Source organism: Neoarius graeffei, chromosome 11 (genome assembly GCF_027579695.1).
Source record: "Neoarius graeffei isolate fNeoGra1 chromosome 11, fNeoGra1.pri, whole genome shotgun sequence".
NCBI classification, from domain to species: domain Eukaryota; kingdom Metazoa; phylum Chordata; class Actinopteri; order Siluriformes; family Ariidae; genus Neoarius; species Neoarius graeffei.
In genome coordinates, this window is record NC_083579.1 from 42,455,480 (window position 1) to 42,481,377 (window position 25,898).

Below are 25,898 nucleotides of genomic sequence, written 5' to 3' on the forward strand. Positions count from 1 at the left end.
ACACGGATACGCTCGGCTCCGCAGGCATCCTGCGCTCCAAATCACTCCGCCCTGAACTGCGAGTGCCCTCTGGAGGGTGCGCACTCCGGCCCTGCGCAGCTCACAGAGCGCGCGAGTGAAGCACACGAGCAGTGATTCGGGACTGAGCCGCTGTGTGTGTGATCCCAGCGCATATCACTTACCACTTGCAAGTGGAAGGATGGCAAGCCTAAAGACAATCATAACTACACAATGGGCAGTATTTGCATCAGTATTTGCAGTATTTTCATACTTTTATACTCTTTAATGAAAGGTGATACAAGGCGGAAGTCCGCGCTGTTTTTCAGCAGTCGCGTCACATGACCATCGCCAGCGAATCAGGAAGGTGGATGTCACAGTGACGTTGTCCAATGACGACGCCAGCTAGAGCTCAGCACAGCGTATCTGCGTATTCTCAATGTTTACACAGCACCGGACCAGACACGATCTGGATTGAATACGTGGACCCTGGCGGATTCCCGTTTCCCGGCGTTTCCAGGCGTTTTAATGTAAACGGACAGTGCATCCGCGAAGAAAACGAGACAGATACGGTCTAATGTAAACTTGGCCATAGACACAGACAACCATTCACACTCACATTCACACCTACAGTCAATTTAGAGTCACCAGTTAACCTAACCTGCATGTCTTTGGACTGTGGGGGAAACCGGAGCACCCGGAGGAAACCCACGTGGACACGGGGAGAACATGCAAACTCCACACAGAAAGGCCCTCGCCGGCCACGGGGCTCGAACCCAGGACCTTCTTGCTGTGAGGCGACAGCGCTAACCACTACACCACCGTGCTGCCTTCTTCAAAGATATTTATATATGTATTTATGGAATGACTAAAATGTGTATTTTTAGTCATTTCTGCTTTAAATTGAGAACGCGTCCCTTTATACTTTGCATAACCTCTACCATTCCCATGTCAAGGTTTGTACATACTGACCCAGGAGCATAACTTGAAAACTAGAGCCAAGGAACAATTTTAAGCTTCATTTTCACTCTCAGCGACCCAGAATTAGTAAAGTTTGACCATATTTATTTCGGAAGCATTTTAGCTGCGAACCAGTGACACCTACTGCAATAACTAAACACTGATGATAAAATAAACTAAAAGAAGAGAAAAGAAAGAAGGAAAGGAAGTAAATCTCAGTGAAAAGCACCAAGAGTCCTGCTAAGAAATGAAAAGGAGATGAAATAAAGCTCAGGTTGCAGCTGTAGTGAAAGTCAGTACAGGAGAGCAGTCAGAGTGTCTCAGAGCTCAGTTGTGCTCTCTGCTCTCTGACCCTGACGCTGATCCTGTGACCTGACCCTACGCCAGGCCATGTTCCAAACCATGGGTGCTGCAAAAGCAGAAGACTCGTGAGGCCCTAAACACACAGACGTATAGCACACAGACTCCTATCGCCCGGTTTACTCACCATGTCTGCTTTTCATAGGACTTCACGGTCTGTTTCTTCCCTCCCTCCGTTCCTCCAGTGGGATGCCACAACAATATGTTATAAATATAGCTATTACAAAAGCAGCTGTTTTGTGTTCTTTTGTGTATACTTGGTCTTCTTGCTCAGTGTGGATTTAATGCCTTGTGTCTTGTTGTGTACTTGCACTATAATGTTCCTAATTTGCACTACATGTTCTGCTCTTCTCTTTCATACTCTTCTCTAAATTTCACAGACATGCTTTTCTCATCTCATTATCTCTAGCCGCTTTATCCTGTTCTACAGGGTCGCAGGCAAGCTGGAGCCTATCCCAGCTGACTACGGGCGAAAGGCGGGGTACACCCTGGACAAGTCGCCAGGTCATCACAGGGCTGACACATAGGCTACATTCACACTGCAGGCTGAAGTGACTCAAATCCGATCTTTTCGCCCATATGTGACCTGTATCCGATCTTTTATTGACAATATGAACGACACAGATCCGATTTTTTCAAATCCGACCCAGGCCGTTTGGATATGTGGTCCTAATTCCGATTCCTATCCGCTCTTTTCATATGCGACTTCAGTCTGAACCGCCAGGTCGCATTCATCCGACTTACACGTCATCAACAAGCCACAAATGTCACTATTCTGCGCTGAAGTAGGCGGCGGGTCTCTCAAAAAAAGTTACAACAACATGGCGCATAATCACGGGCGCAGATAGAGGGTGGGACTCGTCCCACCCAGATTTAAATTCACCTCGTTCGGTCCCCCCCACTTATAGAGAGGAAAAAACGTCTATGCTGTCTTTCTTTGCATAAGGCAAACCTCACGGAAAAATCAAAAGACTAATTACCATTCGGTTTATTGAGGTGCACAGCAGTGTATACATAATTGCAACAGCTCGCATAAAACAAAACAAAGACTGATATTCGGTTGGTTGAGCTGCGCAGACTGCACAGGTTGCGAGCTCGAGCTTGGTTGCTATGGTAACCCACAACAAGTTTGACAGGCATATCGGGGTTGGGGTTGGTTTGCTGGCAGCTTTGTGCCCCCCAGTTTTTTGTCCCCCCCAGTTCAAAAAACATATCTGCGCCCCTGCGCATGACATCAATGCGAGGGACGCTTCGGGCTGTGAAGGTTCTGAATCTTCTCAATGGAAGGACGCAGAGGTTAGGGAGCTGATTTCCATTTGGGGGGATGCAGCCATTCAAGCTAGATTGGATGGGTCATACCGCAACCGGGCGGTTTTACTTCCGTAAACACTGGCCATGCTCACTGCGTGTGACGTCATCGTATCCTGCAATGCGCATGCGGAACACTTTTAGGTCGCTTTTCGTTCATACTGAGGATCACATACAAGTCGCATATATGTGTTAATGTGAACGACCTCACAAAAAAAATCAGATTTCACAAAAAAATTGGAATTGAGCATTAAGCCTTGCAGTGTGAACGTAGCGATAGACACAGACAACCATTCACACTCACACCTATGGTCAATTTAGAGTCACCAGTTAACCTAACCTGCATGTCTTTGGACTGTGGGGGAAACCGGAGCACCCGGAGGAAACCCACGCGGACACGGGGAGAACATGCAAACTCCACACAGAAAGGCCCTCGCCGGCCACGGGGCTCGAACCCGGACCTTCTTGCTGTGAGGCGACAGCGCTAACCACTACACCACCGTGCCACCCAGACATGCTTTTTAGAAAAAAAAATATGTATACTTTAGATTATGATTCGGTCTATAGAACACTATTTTTAAACGTCTAAATAATCCATCCATCCATCCATCCATCCATCCATTATCTGTAGCCGCTTATCCTGTCCTACAGCGTCGCAGGCAAGCTGGAGCCTATCCATCTAAATAATAATAATAATAATAATAATAATAATAATAATAAACCAGTTTGTTTCTCTCCCAAAACCATTAGCTTAATTCCAAAGAATAATTTTGATCATTTATGAAACATTTAAGTTGATTTAACTGTGAACACGCATATTAAACTAAGTATCAATTATTTCGTTCTTGGCCTCTCAAGACAATTTCCATCCATTTTTGCACACTTACATTTTTCTTCCTGTTCTGAATTACACTGAAGTCGAACATTCATTCTGTCTATAAATTGTTTCATATTTTTTCCTACGTGTTTCTCCCTAGAGGTCTGGAAGTGCTGCACTGCCGTGAACTCTTCCACCGGACCATGACCACGTATCAAAGACGAAGCGGAGCTGAACCATCAGACCATGTTAAAATGCCCCAGTCTTGACATAAGGCATTAAGGAGACGTGTCTCTTCTACATGTGTAACTTGTGAACAAACTAATATTTAGTACCAGATCTCAGCTGCATTACTAGTGAGTTAATTGACAACACTTGTTCGCTTTAGTGTGGTTAATGATAGCACTGCATAAATATTTAATCCTGTCGGCTCATGGTGAAGATAAAAGATAAATAACTCGAAGGTTCTCTTTTCCAAAGCGCTGCAGTTTCTCACAATTTGGTGCCAATACCCTGAGGACTTGAAGGTGAGATGTTTAAAGTTTTTTGTTGCGGTCCAGATCAAATGCTAAGGCACTTATGTTGTATTTATTGTCTCTTAGTCTTCTATTTTCTTCCTAATAAATGAATGACAGACACCTCAAGGTAGGCAGGCAACTCTTTTGTAGATGACTTTGTATTTCCCCCCCAGGGTCAGTAAGGATCAGGGTTTTTTGTTTAACTGTGATTTGTGAACGCAGAAGAGAGGAGAGAGAACAGAGCTAATTGGTTTCATATGTTGTATTACTGGTTGATTTAAATAATCGCAGACATTGAGGGCTGGTGGGAGCATGACCCTCAACCTCCTGGCTGCTTATAGAGCTGCTGTGTAGACGTCAAAGTGTAAAAGCCCCCGGTTCCACACACAAACACCCCATCACCTCCTACACCTCCGAGGTTGGCTTGATTGTCAAATGTTTAGGGCATGGTGAAGCTATAAGCAAGACGAGTGTCTCCTACTCCGTCTTTCTGGCTGATTCATATTCCTTAACATCACAAAAGCAAGGTTTGGAAAAAAAAAAAAGAGCAGTGATAAACTGGCATGGCATTAGACGAACATCAAAAGGTGTTTTAGCTGGTGCTTTGATAGGCATAAACTTCTTAAAGCTTTTCTTCTGGAAGGAATACTAAAGAAACAGTTCCGCCACCCCAGTCTCATACCTGTGAGATCCCTTTTAAGCTTTCGCATGTCTTTCAAGAGGTCGTCAAACTTGACTTGACCAGCGAGGAAGAAATCCTGAGGCTCAGGCAATGGGAAAATACTCTTATCCGTCCCTGCGTCCTGCCACGAATAACAGAGCACACACTTCAGACGCAAAGCCACCCACTCAACAACATTCATCAACAACAATTCAGCACTCGTCAGGAGTACTTACCCTGTCTATGTTTCGTAGGTAGTAGGACACCACATAATCCACAAGACTGATGCGGTTGTCCTGGGAATGGAAATAAAGGCTCAGAGAGAGATGTGCACTTTAACAAAATTCATATTGCCTGTAATGAGCTAGAGTGTTTGAACTAAACTGAATTAAAAATAAATAAAAATAATAATAATAATGAGAAGGGCACTCAGTAGAGTGCATAACTCCGCCAAGCCACATATTATCAACATCAAAATCAAATCACTTGAACCTAGGATAATACAAAAGCTGTACACCAAATTTCATCAAAATCCATTTACTATGGTTTGAGTGACAAACTGTTTAAACAAGTTAATGCTGACACCTTTCTGTTCATTAACTTTTTCAGCAGTTTGTGCTACAGTAGCTCTTCTGTGGGACTGGACCATATGGGCTCGCCTTCATGCCCAATGCAAATCAGTGAGCCTTCGACACCCGTGACCCTGTTGCTGGTTCACCGGTTATCCTTCCTTGGACCACTTTTGGTAGGCACTAACCACTGCATACTGGGAACACCCCACAAGACCCGCCATTTTGGAGATGCTCAGACCCAGTCATCTAGCCAACACAAGCTGGCCCTTGTCAAAGTCGCTCAGATCCTTACGCTTGCCCATTTTTCCTGCTTCCAACACGTCAACTTCAAGAACTGACTGTTCTCTTGCTGCCTAATACATCCCACCCCTTGACAGGTGCCATTGTAATGAGATAATCAGCGTTATTCACTTCCCCTCTCAGTGATCATAATGTTATGGCTGAATGGTGTATGTTCCATGTGTTATTTCATAGTTTTGATGTCTTCAGTATTGTTCTACAACGTAGAAAATAGTCAAGATACAGAAAAACCCATGAATGAGCAGGTGTGTCCAAACTTTTGACTTGTACTGTAAGTAATTAAGTAAAGTAAGTAAATAAATATTTTTTTCTTTTCTTTTTTTGCTTTATCTTGTACAGTTAAATTCAGGTTGATTCAACAGGCAAAGCATTTTACAACCCCGATTCCAAAAAAGTTGGGACAAAGTACAAATTGTAAATAAAAACGGAATGCAATGATGTGGAAGTTTCAAAATTCCATATTTTATTCAGAATAGAACATAAATGACATATCAAATGTTTAAACTGAGAAAATGTATCATTTAAAGAGAAAAATTAGGTGATTTTAAATTTCATGACAACAACACATCTCAAAAAAGTTGGGACAAGGCCATGTTTCCCACTGTGAGACATCCCCTTTTCTCTTTACAACAGTCTGTAAACGTCTGGGGACTGAGGAGACAAGTTGCTCAAGTTTAGGGATAGGAATGTTAACCCATTCTTGTCTAATGTAGGATTCTAGTTGCTCAACTGTCTTAGGTCTTTTTTGTCGTATCTTCCGTTTTATGATGCGCCAAATGTTTTCTATGGGTGAAAGATCTGGACTGCAGGCTGGCCAGTTCAGTACCCGGACCCTTCTTCTACGCAGCCATGATGCTGTAATTGATGCAGTATGTGGTTTGGCATTGTCATGTTGGAAAATGCAAGGTCTTCCCTGAAAGAGACGTCGTCTGGATGGGAGCATATGTTGCTCTAGAACTTGGATATACCTTTCAGCATTGATGGTGTCTTTCCAGATGTGTAAGCTGCCCATCCCACACGCACTAATGCGACCCCATACCATCAGAGATGCAGGCTTCTGAACTGAGCGCTGATAACAACTTGGGTCGTCCTTCTCCTCTTTAGTCCGAATGACACGGCGTCCCTGATTTCCATAAAGAACTTCAAATTTTGATTCGTCTGACCACAGAACAGTTTTCCACTTTGCCACAGTCCATTTTAAATGAGCCTTGGCCCAGAGAAGACGTCTGCGTTTCTGGATCATGTTTAGATACGGCTTCTTCTTTGAACTATAGAGTTTTAGCTGGCAACGGCGGATGGCACGGTGAATTGTGTTCACAGATAATGTTCTCTGGAAATATTCCTGAGCCCATTTTGTGATTTCCAATACAGAAGCATGCCTGTATGTGATGCAGTGCCGTCTAAGGGCCCGAAGATCACGGGCACCCAGTATGGTTTTCCGGCCTTGACCCTTACGCACAGAGATTCTTCCAGATTCTCTGAATCTTTTGATGATATTATGCACTGTAGATGATGATATGTTCAAACTCTTTGCAATTTTACACTGTCGAACTCCTTTCTGATATTGCTCCACTATTTGTCGGTGCAGAATTAGGGGGATTGGTGATCCTCTTCCCATCTTTACTTCTGAGAGCTGCTGCCACTCCAAGATGCTCTTTTTATACCCAGTCATGTTAATGACCTATTGCCAATTGACCTAATGAGTTGCAATTTGGTCCTCCAGCTGTTCCTTTTTTGTACCTTTAACTTTTCCAGCCTCTTATTGCCCCTGTCCCAACTTTTTTGAGATGTGTTGCTGTCATGAAATTTCAAATGAGCCAATATTTGGCATGAAATTTCAAAATGTCTCACTTTCGACATTTGATATGTTGTCTATGTTCTATTGTGAATACAATATCAGTTTTTGAGATTTGTAAATTATTGCATTCCGTTTTTATTTACAATTTGTACTTTGTCCCAACTTTTTTGGAATCGGGGTTGTATTTGATTTGTTTGCCAGTGGGTCAGAAAGAAGTACCTTTTCCGCTGATTGGTGATGTGGTATGGAGTGAATAGAGCATCTGTTCACATCACATCACTTCTCTTCCATTCCCTTCATTTTTTTTATAGTTTTATACTCTTCAAACAAATTAAACTGAAAACATTCATGTTTCGGGCGGCACGGTGGTGTAGTGGTTAGCGCTGTCGCCTCACAGCAAGAAGGTCCGGGTTCGAGCCCCGTGGCCGGCGAGGGCCTTTCTGTGCGGAGTTTGCATGTTCTCCCCGTGTCCGCGTGGGTTTCCTCCGGGTGCTCCGGTTTCCCCCACAGTCCAAAGACATGCAGGTTAGGTTAACTGGTGACTCTAAATTGACCGTAGGTGTGAATGTGAGTGTGAATGGTTGTCTGTGTCTATGTGTCAGCCCTGTGATGACCTGGCGACTTGTCCAGGGTGTACCCCGCCTTTCGCCCGTAGTCAGCTGGGATAGGCTCCAGCTTGCCTGCGACCCTGTAGAACAGGATAAAGCGGCTACAGATAATGAGATGAGATGAGACATTCATGTTTCTTCCTGACATGTTGCATGATAACAAAGCAAACACTGAAACCGACGAACATATAAGAAGCCTGCATATCTGGTGTAAATAGTGATATATGATTATTGTCACACCTTCATTCAAACATAACGGCATAATATCAAACCTTGATTAGGAACTGAAATGATGCTTATGTCTACTTGTGAGCTGCTTCATTATATTAATATTAATCATGATTAAATATTCATTCGTAATTATATTACAGCCAGCATCGCTTCTTCATGCGACTGTGAGGTGGTGTGTAACTACCCTGCTCTTCACATCCTTCAGCTTGGGAAGAATTTCTAAGCCAAAGCCATCAGCCTGGCCTCTGGTCCTGTTCCCGCCATTCATATAGTTCCCGAAGGCCAGGACAAGACCAATCACTTCCTTAATACTGTCGCTTTCCAGGAGACCCTGCAGGGCCACACAAACACACAGACACGCTACAGGTAATTCAGTAAAAAAAAGGCCAACCATAAACAGACAGCCTGTTCTGTTAAAAAAAAGATACAGTGGATATAGAACGTGTACACACCCCGTGAAAATGATCGGTTTTTCTGATGTAAAAAAATGAGACCACAATAAATAATTTCAAAACTTTCCCCACCTTTAATGTGACCTATAACCTGTACAATTCAATTGAAAAACAAACAAATCTGTTCGGGGGAAAAACCTAAAAAATAAAAACGTACAGTAAGCTGGTTGCATAAGTGTGCACACCCTTAAACTCATACTTCGTTGAAGCACCTTTTGATTTAATTACAGCATTCAGTCTTTTTGGGTTCACACCTGCCATCAATTAAAATGACTTCTGATTAACCCCAAATAAAGTTCAGACATTTACTCAGTTGCATCCTCCAGCAAAAGCCAGGGTTCACAGAGAGCTTACAAAGCATCAGAGGGATCTCAATGTTGAAAGGTATCAGTCAGGAGAAGGGTACAAAAACATTTCCACAGCATTAGATATACCATGGAGCACAGTGAAGACGGTCATCAAGAAGTGAAGAAAATATGGGATGACAGTGACATTACCGAGAACTGGACGTCCCTCCAAAATTGATGAAAAAACAAGACGAAAACTGGTCAGGGAGGCTGCCGAGAGGCCGACAGCAACACTGAAGGAGCTGCAGGAATTTCTGGCAAGTACTGGTTGTGTACTATATGTGACAACAATCTCCCGTATTCTCCATATGTCTGGACTATAAGGTGGGGTCAAAGAAAAACATCCAGGCCCGGCTAAATTTTGCAAAAAAAAAAAAAATTCATCAACTCTCCCAAAAGCATGTGGGGAAAATGTGTTATGGTCTGATGAAACCAAGGTTGAACTTTTTGGCCACAACTCCGAAAGGTATGTTTGGCGCAAAAACAACACTGCGCATCACCAAAAGAACACCATACCCACAGTGAAGCATGTTTTGGGGTTGTTTTTCTTCAGCTGGAACAGGAGCTTTAGTCAAGGTGGAGGGAATTATGAACAGTTCTAAATACCAGTCAATTTTGGCCCAAAACCTTCAGGTGTCTGCTGAAGATGAAGAGGAATTTCATCTTTCAGCACAACAATGACCCCAAAAAAGTTTTGGAACGGCCCAGCCAGAGCCCAGACCTAAATCCAATTGAAAATCTGTGGGGTGACCTGAAGAGGGCTGTGCACAAGAGATGCCCTCGCAATCTGACAGATTCGGAGCGCTTTTGCAAGGAAGAGTGGGCAAATATTGCCAAGTCTAGATGTGGCAGGCTGATAGACTCCGACCCAAAAAGACTGAATGCTGTAATGAAATCAAAAGTTGCTTCAACAAAGTATTACTTTAAGGGCGTGCACACTTATGCAACCAGCTTATTGTACATTTTTTATTTTTTTGTGTTTTTCCCCGGGCGGCACGGTGGTGTAGTGGTTAGCGCTGTCGCCTCACAGCAAGAAGGTCCGGGTTCGAGCCCCGTGGCCAGCGAGGACCTTTCTGTGCGGAGTTTGTATGTTCTCCCCGTGTCCGCGTGGGTTTCCTCCGGGTGCTCCGGTTTCCCCCACAGTCCAAAGACATGCAGGTTAGGGTAACTGGTGACTCTAAATTGACCGTAGGTGTGAATGTGAGTGTGAATGGTTGTCTGTGTCTATGTGTCAGCCCTGTGATGACCTGGCGACTTGTCCAGGGTGTACCCCGCCTTTCGCCCGTAGTCAGCTGGGATAGGCTCCAGCTTGCCTGCGACCCTGTAGAACAGGATAAAGCGGCGAGAGATAATGAGATGAGATGAGTGTTTTTTCCCCAGAACAGATTTGTTTGTTTTTCAATTGAATTGTACAGCTTATAGGTCACATTAAAGGTGGGAAAAGTTTTGAAATTATTTATCGTGATCTCATGTTTTTTTTTTTTACATCAGAAAAACCTATCATTTTAACGGGGTGTGTACACTTTTTATATCCATTGTACCGGTAGTTCCTGTTCAATTATAATCATTATATTAAATACAGTAATTCTTATCTCAGCATTAAAGTCTGGTAGCACTGCCAGGACGTACCTTACACACTGTGGAGATGATCTCTACTTTACCGTGGATGGACGATATGGAGTCCAGAAACACTGCCTGGAATATGATGCAGTGAGCTCGACCGGCAAAATCCGGAATCTGGGCCAGTTCATATAGGAATCTTTAAAGAAAAGAGAAAAGGAACATAACACAATATCCATAAGTACTAGCACATAAGTTACATTTTTTTCCAGTTTGCATGCAAACTAGAGACACATCGCGGAAGACCTGGTTTTCAACACAAACTGCAAAATCTGGATGCAACTAAGAGCTATTAAGTGCGATTTACTTAAGAACCAAAGCTATGAGTGTCATAGACTCGTTTTCAATTTAAATAGCATCCTGCTGGAATCAATAACTCTAAAGCTCAAAGCGAACACTCCTGACTCATTCTCGTGAAAATGGATTGTATCTGGATTAAGGTTTATTCATGACTGCTGGTGACCTTCATTTCTGATTCTTATTCTTGGTAGTTCAAAAATCTTTAACTCTTGTAACAAGAAGTTAAAGCTATTTAAAAGTTGTGCATGCAGCTTAATATTTCAAATATTGTCATAAGCAAATTATTAAAAACTAATTTAATCGTCATAACTTTACATGGTTTCAGAGTTTCATAAATCATTACATCAGTCATACAAATGATGTGTGAAGGATATTTTGCTTTACATGAACCAGCTTGAGGAATCAATTTAAACAATAATAAAATTTTAAAAACACTCATCATACTGTTCAGGCTTATCCAAAAGTTTGACTTCATCCTCTTTTGCGTTCTTGTAATGTTTTTTGATCTTCTCCAGTTCATCATTCTGAGCCCTCTGTAATCAAATCCAGATAATTACTAGCACAACACAATGCAACATCTACGAATAATAACAATAATAATACAACCCCGATTCCAAAAAAGTTGGGACAAAGTACAAATTGTAAATAAAAATGGAATGCAATGATGTGGAAGTTTCAAAATTCCATATTTTATTCAGAATAGAACATAGATGACATATCAAATGTTTAAACTGAGAAAATGTATCATTTAAAGTGAAAAATTAGGTGATTTTAAATTTCATGACAACAACACATCTCAAAAAAGTTGTGACAAGGCCATGTTTACCACTGTGAGACATCCCCTTTTCTCTTTACAACAGTCTGTAAACGTCTGGGGACTGAGGAGACAAGTTGCTCAAGTTTAGGGATAGGAATGTTAACCCATTCTTGTCTAATGTAGGATTCTAGTCGCTCAACTGTCTTAGGTCTTTTTTGTCGTATCTTCCGTTTTATGATGCGCCAAATGTTTTCTATGGGTGAAAGATCTGGACTGCAGGCTGGCCAGTTCAGTACCCGGACCCTTCTTCTACGCAGCCATGATGCTGTAATTGATGCAGTATGTGGTTTGGCATTGTCATGTTGGAAAATGCAAGGTCTTCCCTGAAAGAGACGTCGTCTGGATGTGAGCATATGTTGCTCTAGAACCTGGATATACCTTTCAGCATTGATGGTGTCTTTCCAGATGTGTAAGCTGCCCATGCCACACGCACTAATGCAACCCCATACCATCAGAGATGCAGGCTCCTGAACTGAGCACTGATAACAACTTGGGTCGTCCTTCTCCTCTTTAGTCCGAATGACACGGCGTCCCTGATTTCCATAAAGAACTTCAAATTTTGATTCGTCGGACCACAGAACAGTTTTCCACTTTGCCACAGTCCATTTTAAATGAGCCTTGGCCCAGAGAAGACGTCTGCGCTTCTGGATCACGTTTAGATACGGCTTCTTCTTTGAACTATAGAGTTTTAGCTGGCAACGGTGGATGGCACGGTGAATTGTGTTCACAGATAATGTTCTCTGGAAATATTCCTGAGCCCATTTTGTGATTTCCAATACAGAAGCATGCCTGTATGTGATGCAGTGCCGTCTAAGGGCCCGAAGATCACGGGCACCCAGTATGGTTTTCCGGCCTTGACCCTTACGCACAGAGATTCTTCCAGATTCTCTGAATCTTTTGATGATATTATGCACTGTAGATGATGATATGTTCAAACTCTTTGCAATTTTACACTGTTGAACTCCTTCTGATATTGCTCCACTATTTGTCGGTGCAGAATTAGGGGGATTGGTGATCCTCTTCCCATCTTTACTTCTGAGAGCCGCTGCCACTCCAAGATGCTCTTTTTATACCCAGTCATGTTAATGACCTATTGCCAATTGACCTAATGAGTTGCAATTTGGTCCTCCAGCTGTTCTTTTTTGTACCTTTAACTTTTCCAGCCTCTTATTGCCCCTGTCCCAACTTTTTTGTGATGTGTTGCTGTCATGAAATTTCAAATGAGCCAATGTTTGGCATGAAATTTCAAAATGTCTCATTTTCGACATCTGATATGTTATCTATGTTCTATTGTGAATACAATATCAGTTTTTGAGATTTGTAAATTATTGCATTCCGTTTTTATTTATAATTTGTACTTTGTCCCAACTTTTTTGGAATCGGGGTTGTAGTAATAATAATAATAATAATAATAATAACCAAATCCAAGCCATACAAATCCCAGAAAAGAGACAAAGTAATGCTGGCAGAGCTCTCAACATGTGACTCCAGCACAATATTGAAACAAGATGTCATAAGTGTCATATTGATATTAACTAAAATATAAAAATGAAAATTTAAATGAACATTTGCTTAGAAATTACTCACATTTTCATACAAAGCCTCAATCGTTTCCAAATCCACTATCGAGTTGTCCACAGTAAGAACAGCTGCAATGGTAAATCAACAGTAAATCAACTCCCATACACAGATATAACTAGAAAAGCACTCGGAGAGCGCAGACCTCCGCCAAGAATCCTTTAAAAAAATCCAGGATCCAGAAGGTGATCCGGATCACCGCCAAAATTTAATGGATTGTTACTTGTGCCCAGTCACACCTCTGGAAAAAATTTCAGAGCAATCCGTTCATTACTTTTCCTATAATGTTGCTAACAAACAAACCAACGCTACCGAAAACATAACCTCCTTGGCGGAGGTAACAAACGTTCACAAAATGGCTGCATTAGTGAGAATTCGCTGTTGTCTCCGAACGCATATGCATTTTTTCCTGACATCTCTGAACATTTACAGGATTTCAGGAGCCTGATTTTTTTTTCTGTATAACATCAGAGGTCATACAATAAAGTAACTGATAATAAAGAAAATGAGCATAAACACTGCTTTAACCCGAACAGCTATGATAATGATATGCTTTACAGTTTTTCATTTCTGATGGCTTACACTGAATTAGCGTTATGTTGTCATGCTGAAAACACCTGAGTCACCACAATGAAACGTAATGCTCGATTCGAACCATGGAACCATCCTGCAGATGTGAAGTGGCAACATGCCTCCTAGGTACAGTCAACTGAGAAATTAACATTTATTAGCTCGTTCGGCCGTCAGGCGATGAGCTTATGCCATCATGTGTTGTCCGTTGTCCATCCGGCGTCATCCACGTTTCATGAAAATCGCTTCTTCTCTCTCAATTCTTCACCGATTTTTATTCTTTTTGGCAGGAAGGTGGGTCTGCCTGGGGTGCATAAAACTTGTACCCAAATTTGCATAATTGCAATTAATAATTAAGACATGGAGTAATTAAGCCCGAACGAGCAGTTTCCACACAAATCGCTTCTTCTCCCTCAGTTCTTCACCAATTTTGATTCTTTCTGGCATGAAGGTAGGCGTACCTAGGGTCCATGTAAGGTCTACCCAGATTTGCTTAATTACAATTATTAATGAAGTTATGGGCTAACTAGGGCAGCACGGTGGTGTAGTGGTTAGCACTGTCGCCTCACAGCAAGAAGGTTCTGGGTTCGAGCCCAGCGGCCAACAAGGGCCTTTCTGTGTGGGGTTTGCATGTTCTCCCCGTGTCTATGTGGGTTTCCTCCAGGTGCTCCCGGTTTCCCCCACAGTCCAAAGACATGCAGGTTAGGCTAATTGGTGGCTCTAAATTGACCGTAGGTGTGAATGTGAGTGTAAATGGTTGTGTGTCTCTGTGTCAGCCCTGTGATGACCTGGCGACTTGTCCAGGGTGCACCCTGCCTCTCGCCTATAGTCAGCTGGGATAGGCTCCAGCTTGCCTGCGACCCTGCACAGGATAAGTGGTTATGGATAATGGACGGACTAACTAAGCCTTAATGAGCAGTTTAACAAAAATCGCTTCTTTTCGGTCAATTCCTCGGCGTTTTGGATTCTTTCTGGTAAATAGGTAGGTGTTCCTAGAGTGTATATAGTGTATATAGATTGCAACATTTATTGCACAAGATCGTTCCTTCTGGACTAGATGGGGCCAGAGTGAGCTACACTCTCATTGATAATCTCGTTATTTTCTCCCTGCTTCCACAATCATAAAGAAAACATGTAATTTGCACTCCAGTATCTGTTTTTTCCCCTCTTGTATATTTCAATATACCACTGAAGAAAGAGGACACAATAGATGTGAATATATTACTAAACCCATTCTATTTTTACTGAACTGAAAGGGAGCTGGCTAATGATGGACTACATACATTTTCACATGATCAGGGGAACACATTTATACTGTCGTACAGCAGGTACATTTATCACGTCCCACTGCAACAAAACATCCACAACAGAGTACAAATTCTGGCCAAAAAAGCTTTTAATACTGTATAAGTAAGATATTTTGTTATAGCCTACCTGTTATCACTTAATTATTATGTACTGCACCAATTACAGTACACTACTATATCTAATTACTTTTGTAATAATATCACTGCTCTAGGAAGCATGGTGGTGTAATGGTTATCGCTGTCTCCTCATAGCAAGAAGGTTCTGGGCTCAAACTTCGTGGCTGACAGGGGCCTTTCTGTGCGGAGTTTGTATGTTCTCCCTGAGCCTCTGTGGGTTTCCTCCGGGTGCTCCAGTTTCCCCCACAGTCCAAAGACATGCAGGTTAGGTTAACTGGTGACTCTAAATTGACCGTAGGTGTGAATGTGAGTGTGAATGGTTGTTTGTCTCTGTGTACCAGCCCTGCGATGACCTGGCGACTTGTCCAGGGTGTACCCCGCCTTTCGCCCGTAGTCAGCTGGGATAGGCTCCAGCTTGCCTGCGACCCTGCAGAACAGGATAAGCGGCTACGGATAACGGATGGATGGATGGATGGATGGATATACAGACACACCTAGTGTAGGTCAACTGGCTACTCTAAGGCCAAGTTTACATTAGACCGTATCTGTCTCGTTTTCTTCGCGGATGCATTGTCCGTTTACATTAAAACGCCTGGAAACGCCGGGAAACGGGAATCCGCCAGGGTCCACGTATTCAATCTAGATCGTGTCTGGTCCGGTGCTGTGTAAACATTGAGAATACGCGGATACGCTGTGCTGAGCTCTAGCTGGTGTCGTCATTGGACAACGTCACTGTGACATCCACCTTCCTGATTCGCTGGCGTTGGTCATGTGACGCGACTGCTGAAAAATGGCGCGGACTTCCGCCTTGTATCACCTTTCATTAAAGAGTATAAAAGTATGAAAATACTGCAAATACTGATGCAAATACTGCCCATTGTGTAGTTATGATTGTCTTTAGGCTTGCCATCCTTCCACTTGCAAGTGGTAAGTGATATGCGCTGGGATCACACACACAGCGGCTCAGTCCCGAATCACTGCTTGTGCACTTCACTCGCGCGCTCTGTGAGCTGCACAGGGCCGGAGTGCGCACCCTCCAGAGGGCACTCGCTGTTCAGGGCGGAGTGATTTGGAGCGCAGGATGCCTGCGGAGCCGAGTGTATCCGTGTATTGGTGTTGCTGTGTGCACGCGAATCGTGTATTGGCGTTGCTGTGTGCACACTAATCGTTTTAAAAACGTTAATCTGATGATCCGCTGATACGGTCTAATGTAAACCCCACCTAAATTGCCCAGAAGTGTGAATGGGAGTGTAAACGGTTGTTTGTTTCTGTGTTAGCCCTGTGATAGATTGCTGACCTGCCCAGGGTGTACACCGTCTCTCACACAAGTCAACTGGGATTGGCTTCAGCTTCCCCCGCGACCCTGACGGATAACCGATATAGAAAATGGATGGATGGATGGATGGATGGATGGATGGATGGATGGATGGATATCACTGCACTAAAGAATTTTTTATGTGAAGTCTGTGGATTTATGGATGTATGGAATATACTCTTTCTATAGAATTATGTAAAAGAATGTGTCATGTGCTTTATGATGCAATGCTACAAGGGAGATGACATGTTAATGACTTTGATGACAGAGGGTACATAGCACATACAGTTGGGGTCAGAAGTTTACATACACGGGCATAAATGTCATTATAGACATGAACGTTATGGCAGTATCATTCATGATCATTTCAGTGATTTCTTTGAACTGGTTTTTTTTTTGTTCCCCCTGTGGTTGAATGATTGTACTGTATACACTCACTGGCCACTTTAATAGGAACTTATTCTTGATTCTAAGAGTCCTGTTCTTGGCTGGCAGGAGTGGAACCCTGCCAGCTGAGATATTTTTCTGCTCACCACGTTTGTAAAGAGTTGCTATGAGTTACTATATCCCTCCTGGCAGCTCGAACCAATCCGGCCATTTTCCTCTGAACTCTCTTATTAACAAGATGTTTCCACCCACAGAACTGTCACTTGCTCAATGTTTTTTGTTTTTCGCACCATTCTGTGTAAACTCTAGAGACTTGCTGTGTGTGAAAACCCCAGGAGGTCAGCAGTTTCTGAAATACTCAAACCAGCCTACTGGCGCCAACAACCATGCCCCAGTGAAAGTCACACTTTGAGATCACAATTTTTCCCATTCTGGTGTTTGAAGTAAACATTAACTGAAGCGCTCTTGATTTGTATCTGCATGATTTTATGCATTGCGCTGCTGTCAAAGGACTGGCTGATTAGAGAACTGCATAAAACAGCAGGTGTAAAGGGGTACCTAATAAAGTGGCCGGTGAGTGTACATTTTTAATACAAGAGTGCTCTGAGAGCACAATATCCCCCGCTGGCAACCATGCCATAACTCTGGTAAAATGCGACTGAATTGAACAAAATTGCAATATGCGTACAGTATGACTGACATATAACAAACAATCCTGTCACAATTCATGAAATTCCTCCAAAAATTGTGAGCGGAGTTGAGTTCAGAAGGCGAGTACCCTTCCTGGGATGGACCGACATCGCCACGACACAGTCCCCCTTCGGGCCTTTCAACCAGTGGGGGATAATACAAATTGTGAGGGAAGCTGATTTCAGAAAGCAAGCACACCTTGATGAAATTGCCAAAGTACAAGTTTGTTAATAATCAAGGGCATAACTCTGGTAAAATTTGCCCAAATTAAGCGAAATTTCAATATGCGTATAACTGTCACATAACAAAGCCTTTTGCCAAGTTTGATGAAATCCCTCCACAAATTGTGAGAGGAGTTGATTTCAGAAGAACGTACACCCTCATGAAATTGTCAAAGTACAAGTTATTTAATCAAGGGTCAAAACTCTGGTAAAATTTTCACAAATGAAATTAAATCGCAATATGTGTATTTCCGTTATATAACAAGGCCTTTTGCCAAGCTTCGAGAAATTCGTCCAAAAATTGTGAGAGGAGTTGATGTCAGAAGGCAAGCACACTCTCATGAAATTGTCAAAGTATAATTTTATTAATCAAGGGCTGTAACTCTGGCAAAATGTGACCGAATTTAACAAAATTACAAGATGCATTGTACCAACATATAACAAAGAATCCTGCCAAGTTTCATAAAATTCCTCGAAAAATTGTAAGAGGAGTTGATTCCAGAAGATGAGCACCCTTCCCGGGACGGACGGACAGATGGATGGAAATCACCACGACATAATCCCCCTTCGGGCCTTTCGGCCAGCGGGGGATAAAAAACCTTGTGACCTTGTGTTAATTTCAGAAATCCCAAAACAAATTAAAACTTGTGCACCAAATTCTTATTTTTTTCTATTAACGATGTATGTTGTACAATTATTCTGCCACAGAAAAAGAACAGTTCAAAGAAATCAGTGAAAGCTCAATATTGCCATGACACTCATGTCCATGTATGTAAACTTCTGACCACAGCTGTTGGGTATATATCATCTTTCTCTCATTCATACACACACACACACACATGGAACAAAGCCTGTAGGCCATGGGTCATACCCAAAAGCCTGTAATTGCTTAACCTCAAGACCCACACATGCAGAACTACCACAGTTCTATAATCTATATTGCTCGAGAAGAAAAGAGCTTTTTGACCGACAGCTCCAGTATATTATGTTTCGATAACCTACGGTACATCCAATTAAGCTGCACTGCCATTTTACACAGCAACGCTTTAGCAGTCTGACAAACTTTCTGGCTTCCTTCTGGAGACCCTAGTATCCTCCAAATGACACCGCGCCTATCTGCTTTCCTCTGCTGAGCTTGGCAATTTGCTAACAGTCTCACTGACAACATGTACAGCAGATGTGGATCAGGTTTTTATCATGTAGAGTGTTTGATCAGTCACACAATGATGAAGGCTGTGTGTGCTGGATGTAGGGGTGGGGGGCATGTTCTGGAAATTTCTTCACAACTGTAGATCAAAGGCCGTCAGCTACTGCCACCTTGAATGAGGGGCCGGGGTGAGCTTTTGTGTATGGGAGGTCCAAGATCAGTAGTGGTCACTGAAGTCGTGCATGCAAACTTATTAGTCTTTTCCTCTCGACCAATTTCTACGCCTGTCTCGCTCTGTGTTACCCGTGTACACCAAACATACCAACCATGTCTGTTTAATTTGCTGAGCTGGGAAGCAGCTAACCTCTTCAGCATGCCTATTAGAAGACTCTGCTGTACTGTGACACTCAGAGTTTGTATTTCTCCCAAACCTCACATTAAGGGATCCATACATGCTGTGAGAGAGAGAGAGAGAGAGAGAGAGAGAGAGAGAGAGAGAGAGCACAAGCAACGGGCTGCCGGACCCAAAGTCCAACATGCTTTTTGTCCAAGTGTGTGTGGCTAAGTCTGCATGTGTGTATGTGTGTGTGTATTCAGTGATGTGGATTTATATACACTCAGATTATTACAGCCTCACTCCCATTAGGGCTACAGAGAGTGTCACCAGCTATAATAACCAGATCACCTTACCCACAGACACACAGGCTCGAACCTGCTGTCTTTGCATTTTCTGTGTCTGTCTTTTTTTTTTTTTTTCCTGGACCGGGAAAAAGTCTCCCAAGTCTCCTAAAAGCATCTATTAATGGATAACAAATTCCTACACTGCGTGTTTGCTTACTCACCAAACCCCCAGACACACACACACACGCACAGACACACACACATTTCATTCAAATGACACCAGCACTCACTACAGATGTAGGAATTTCATAAAAAGGCTGACTGGAAATAAATCACAAGACATCAGTGCAAAATGGGGAAAATTACAGTTGCTCAATGCAAAAATATTCCCCTGCTAATCATAATTGACCCATCTGTGAGTTATCAAGTCTGGAAGAATGATTTAAGAGAATTGCTGTCCAATTAAAATAGGGGGAAGCATTTAAGAAAGACAGGAAATGGTTATACGGGTTGTGTGGAGGGGTGCTGTTCTCACCTTGATGAATATCCTTCATCTCCAGATGAAGGCTGGATATTAGGATCCCCACTGCCTGAGAACGTTTCCCATCTAATAACTTGATTATCTGAAAGGAATGCAAATAAATGACCAAAAGTTAGGGATAAACATGAACAAATATGTTCAAACAGATTAACAATTTCTGCTTCATGAACATGTGTGTGTGTGTGTGTGTGTGTGTGTATGAGAGAGAGAGAGAGAGAGAGAGAGAGAGAGAGAGAGAGAGAGGCGCCACGGGATTTTTGTACCAGATGCTCTGTTTACAGAATGTGTAGGAATGGTGTTGAAAAGCGCGCGATATTTTGCACCGTTTTTGCTGGTTGATCCAGTAACTATCAATGAATAATCACCTCAATAGCGCCCCTACAGGATACATTTACCACTTTTAACATCAGCCACGACTGAGACAAATATAGATCTTCTTTCTGCCATAAAAATTGGTGAATGACATTTTGATTTGTAGTGAAAATGCGTCGATCATGCGAGTGCAGTTTTCGCGCAACATTTGCTTGGCGGCGCTAATAGTTCACTATGTGTTTTCTTGACCTTCTGTGCAGCACTTTGTGGTCTGTTGCTCAATAAATCTGGGGAATTCGCCAATAATCTAGTCGAGATTGTCTCCTGATGGACTGTCTAGAGTCAGTGCCTGGAAAATGGACCATTTTGGGTTGCATGCACATGATTTCATGTCAGATTTACAGGAACTTCCCTTGGTCCAATTTCATTTTGATTTGTATTTCCTGCAAACAGAGGCTTGGTAGTTTAATGCAACAGGTATAACTCAAAATCCATAATCTGAGCATCTGGTATGAAAATCTGGTGGATGGACACACACACACACATATACATAACCTGTGTGTGTGTCTGTGTGTGTGTGTGCGTGGGTGTATTTAGTTGGTTCTCTTTTGAAAAATATATACAAACTAGTCGGCTAATTTAAGCCACTCTGACCCTGACCAGGCAGTTACTAAGGATAAATGTACCTGTTAATAAACATGGCCTTTCCTTGTTCCAGGAGCTTCACATCTGACTGCTCGCTCACTTCCACGAGAAAGTAAAAACCTCTCACGCACACTACTTTTTCTTAGGATCCCAGACCCAATACACACCTCTAGACTTAAACAGTTGCCCTGTTAACCTTTCTGGCAAGCTTTCTTAAAAAAAAAAAAAAAAAAAAAAATTATATATATATATATATATATATATATATATATATATATATATATATATATATATATATATACACACACACACACCCCTAATCATTCAACCTTATCAGATTTTGAAGTTTACATATAGCCATTTTTAAAATCATTGAATAAACAGTAAAAAACATCTTTCATTTTGTGATATAGTCACAATTAGGATGCAGTTGGGAATAAAACAAGAAAAAACTGGAACCATAAAAGGACATCTTTTGGCTCTGGACAAGCCGGCTAAGAGATTTTATAACGAACTATAAATTTACAAGATTTTTATTTGTCCCTACACATGGTCACAATTAGATATGAGTGAATATCCCCATAAAGGACAAAACAGTTTTTGGCAAGTTAAAGCCCCACTTTAAAAGTTAATGTCTCGGGCTTATTCATTAGGTAGCAGTTGAGCACTCTTGCTGGCACTGAGCTACCAAGGCGTTCAGTGGGAATCAGCAAGAGGGGTCTTTAAAGTGAGTATTGCATTACAGCCAGCAAAGTGGGCATGCTGCTACTGCATTCATTATTAATGTCACCGGGGATCTCCCCTGGCCTCCCCTCCCACAGACACTGCAAGAGTGGGAGTGCCTCTCTTAACACCTCTAATGAACTAACGTGTTAAAGCAAACCAGCCTTATAAATCATACGTTGGACTATGACTGAGTGGGGCTAGTGCTCAACAGATCTAATGGATTAGGTATTGTGGAAAACTAGCATAGCTTGAATATTATGGATAGAAGAGAATCTACCAAGTCTTTAGTAGTCATGAAAGAAAATGAATTCCACAGCAGAAAACGACCAGTGATGTTAAAGAAAATATCTGCCTGTGAGATTAGCAGGTTGTTGATTGAATACTTTATATATAATATTCATTCATCCATTCATTCCCTGCTTTTCCTGATGGGGTTTGTGGTGGCAACAGGCTGAGAAGGCCAACCCAGACTTCCCTATCTTCCAGCTCCTCCTGTGAGATGCCCAGACATTCCCAAGCCAACTGTCGGATGCAATTTCTCTTGGGTCTCCATCCAGTCTGACGTGCCTAATACAGCTTTACCCACAGCCCATCCGGGGGCATGCTCATGAGGTGCCCAAACCTACTCTCAGTTCAGACTAGGAGTTCTACTCCTAAGTTTTCTCACACTCCTGAACTCCTCACTCTATCACGGTGACTAACCCTGTGGAAGAGCCTCAATTTCTGCCATGTCTATTTGCACATCTATGCAAAATCTATGTGAAGTTAAAAAAAAAAATAGTTTCAGGAACCCAATGATGATTCCATGTATATAATATCATCTGGGATACATTTTATATATAGGACAAACTCACTCATCTTTACTCATGATATAACTAAAGATGGAAGGATGATGAGGATTTCAGGACACAAGCATCCTAGTGGCAGTATGGTGGTGTAGCACTGTCGCCTCACAGCAAGAAGGTTCTGGGTTCGAGCCCCGTGGCCGGCGAGGGCCTTTCTGTGCGGAGTTTGCATGTTCTCCCCGTGTCCGCATGGGTTTCCTCCGGGTGCTCCGGTTTCCCCCACAGTCCAAAGACATGCAGGTTAGGTTAACTGGTGACTCTAAATTGACCGTAGGTGTGAATGTGAGTGTGAATAGTTGTCTGTGTCTATGTGTCAGCCCTGTGATGACCTGGTGACTTGTCCAGAGTGTACCCCGCCTTTCGCCCGTAGTCAGCTGGGATAGGCTCCAGCTTACTCGCGACCCTGCACAGGATAAGCGGTTACGGATAATGGATGGATGAAATGTCCTAGTTCTCATTTCTGAAAACATAAATATACCGTATAGAAAACCTAGAAGTCACTATGTAAAAGCACAAAGACACAACATTAAAACAATTGAGGACTCCATGAGTTGAGAAAATCAATGTGTGATAGTGAGATTACGGACAGCTGTGAATGGGAAGAGGAGATGCAGAGAACGAGCGGGTAACATCTGTGTGGTTACGAATGAAGTGTATTTATATCTCCCATGTTCCCTTTCTGCCTACCAGGATATATATATATATATATATATATATATATATATATATATATATATACAGGGTTCTCCACGAGGGGTTTTAAAGGTGTGGGCCGCCCCCCTTTCTGTGATTCCCGCCCCCGTTTAGCCTAATTTCTGCCGCCCCTTTACAAAAGGAAGAGACGTCCCTTTGTTTTCTTTGTGACAGATAGCCTTTCTCTGTTGGAGTACCGACAACGCGACAACACCCGAGTGTGAAACTCATTTACCTGCAATTAGTTTAGTCAGTCTGACGATTATAGTCTAAGAAAAGCGTTTCACACTTCGGCGTTTTTGACACATTGTTCTTGCGCCGGGAGATAACACGCCTTTATAATAACGTGTGAATTGACACCAAGTTCGAGATAACTGATTGTTATTGTCGGCAGAGAAATAAAGGATAAAAACAAAAAGTTCAAAGTTGGTGCGGCAAGCGTGATATTGCCTATAAAACCGTGAGGATATAACCTGGCTGTCAGTGTTACTGTAGAAGAGGAAGTGCTACTGTAGAAAAGAGGAAAGCAGGTAATTTTGAGTTAGTTTCTTTCAAATATCAAAGCATTTTGTGCAACCATATTTTAGAGATCATGTTAGGCTGTGTAACTATTACAATGCATTTTGCTTGAGTCTGTATGAATGAGTTTAAATTACAATGTCATTTTTCTTTTTTATCTTCTTAGACTGTTGACTGGTGAACATAGATGGAGCAGTGTAAATATAGCCATAGAGCAGTGTAAATATAGCCCTAGAGCAGTGTAAATATAGTTAAAACAACATCTTTTCAATGTACTTTACTCTCTAAAAAAATTATTTTTCCAGTGGTGCCTGCAATTACATTTCCATTTCAAACAATGTCAGCTTTTGTGGAGCAGTGTGAATATAGTTAATACAAAAACTTTTCTGTACTTTTCTGTTCTTTTTTTGTAGTTTGCTAAATAAAAAAATATTTTTTCCAGTTCCATTTCAAACAATGTGTCTGAATAGGATGTGTAAGTGTGTAATGTTTGATGTATGATGTGTTTTGTACCAGTCCAATTGATTCCTCTATTCGAAATGATTACTATTGAGAATATTTTATGCAAATGACATATGTAAGTGTATGCAAATTTGTTTCAAGGTTATCCGATTGACCCCCACCCCCCTATATTTTCAATCTGTGGAGAACCCTGAGATATATATATATATATATATATATATATATATATATATATATATATAGGCGGCACGGCGGTGTAGTGGTTAGCGCTGTCGCCTCACAGCAAGAAGGTCCTGAGTTTGAGCCCCGGGGCTGGCGAGGGCCTTTCTGTGTGGAGTTTGCATGTTCTCCCCGTGTCCGCGTGGGTTTCCTCCGGGTGCTCCGGTTTCCCCCAAAGACATGCAGGTTAGGTTAACTGGTGACTCTAAATTGACCGTAGGTGTGAATGGTTGTCTGTGTGTATGTGTCGGCCCTGTGATGACCTGGCGACTTGTCCAGGGTGTACCCCGCCTTTCGCCCGTAGTCAGCTGGGATAGGCTCCAGCTTGCCTGCGACCCTGTAGAAGGATAAAGCGGCTAGAGATAATGAGATGATATATATATATATATATATATATATATATATATATATATATATATCAGTCTTTCTGAGACAATGTATTAATATATAAATCAGAAGATCAAGTCAAAATGACCGTAGATTTGGTTTGCCAACTTGTCTCAAACTAAGATTGTGTGCAGATGTTTAACCTCTGCAAGATTTATGTAAGTCAATTTTTTTAGACACACTGGTAGAATAGCTCAGTGTAAGTATTACTAATGGATATTAAGTGTTTCACAAACTTTCGCAACATCAACACCATTTAGCAAATATTGAGGCCAAAATTCTTCACCCATACACACCAAATTACGGAAAAGTTCTACCAGAGATCATCTTGTCCCAGAACCACAGACTACATATCTTGATCCCACTCTCAGGCGTCAAACCCTACCCTGAAATAGCCGCTTAGTAAACAAGAGGTGATAGTGCCCGTAAATCATAACAGAACTTCTGAGTCAGAACCAATTAAAAAGTCTGTTTGTTTGACTTGTATTATATTATACAAACGACGTATTAAACATGATTCATCTTGTGACTAGAACTGTAGCATGATGTTTATGCGTTAGGCTACGTATTACAGCCCTGTAGTAGGACAACAGAGAGATCAGAACACATTTTTCTTTGACAGTGTATAATGTATGATTATTTTTTAACAGTGAGCAACGCAAGGGAAATGTGCTAAAACAAGATTTTAAGTCTCATCAAAGGCTGTGTTCATCCCTTCGTCACAAGTGAAGCCACATGCCTGCAATTACGTCGGGTCCAGCGGGTTGAGATGACAGAGACTTCCTTCACTTCATGTCATCTCCTCTTCTTTCATATGATAATCAAGAGAAAAAGAGAAGGCCTCAAGAATATGCACTGTGTGTAATGGGACACATGAAACAAATTAGTTTCCTCCCTCCCCCACTTTACACAACCACCTTATTTAGTTGT

At 42.1% G+C, this 25,898-nt stretch overlaps 1 protein-coding gene across 2 annotated transcripts in view; it reads right to left on the reverse strand.

Moving 5' to 3' along the window:
- LOC132894301 (formin-like) overlaps positions 1-25,898 on the reverse strand; it is a 121,557-nt gene that overhangs the window by 60,105 nt on the left and 35,554 nt on the right. For both annotated transcript variants that reach the window (XM_060933950.1, XM_060933951.1), the window contains exons 6-12: positions 20,155-20,242; positions 13,254-13,315; positions 11,294-11,382; positions 10,559-10,688; positions 8,315-8,461; positions 4,858-4,917; positions 4,643-4,763 (exon numbers count right to left, since the gene is read on the reverse strand). In XM_060933950.1, the coding sequence (XP_060789933.1) occupies positions 4,643-4,763; positions 4,858-4,917; positions 8,315-8,461; positions 10,559-10,688; positions 11,294-11,382; positions 13,254-13,315; positions 20,155-20,242 (697 nt within the window). The remainder of the gene's footprint in view (positions 1-4,642; positions 4,764-4,857; positions 4,918-8,314; positions 8,462-10,558; positions 10,689-11,293; positions 11,383-13,253; positions 13,316-20,154; positions 20,243-25,898) is intronic.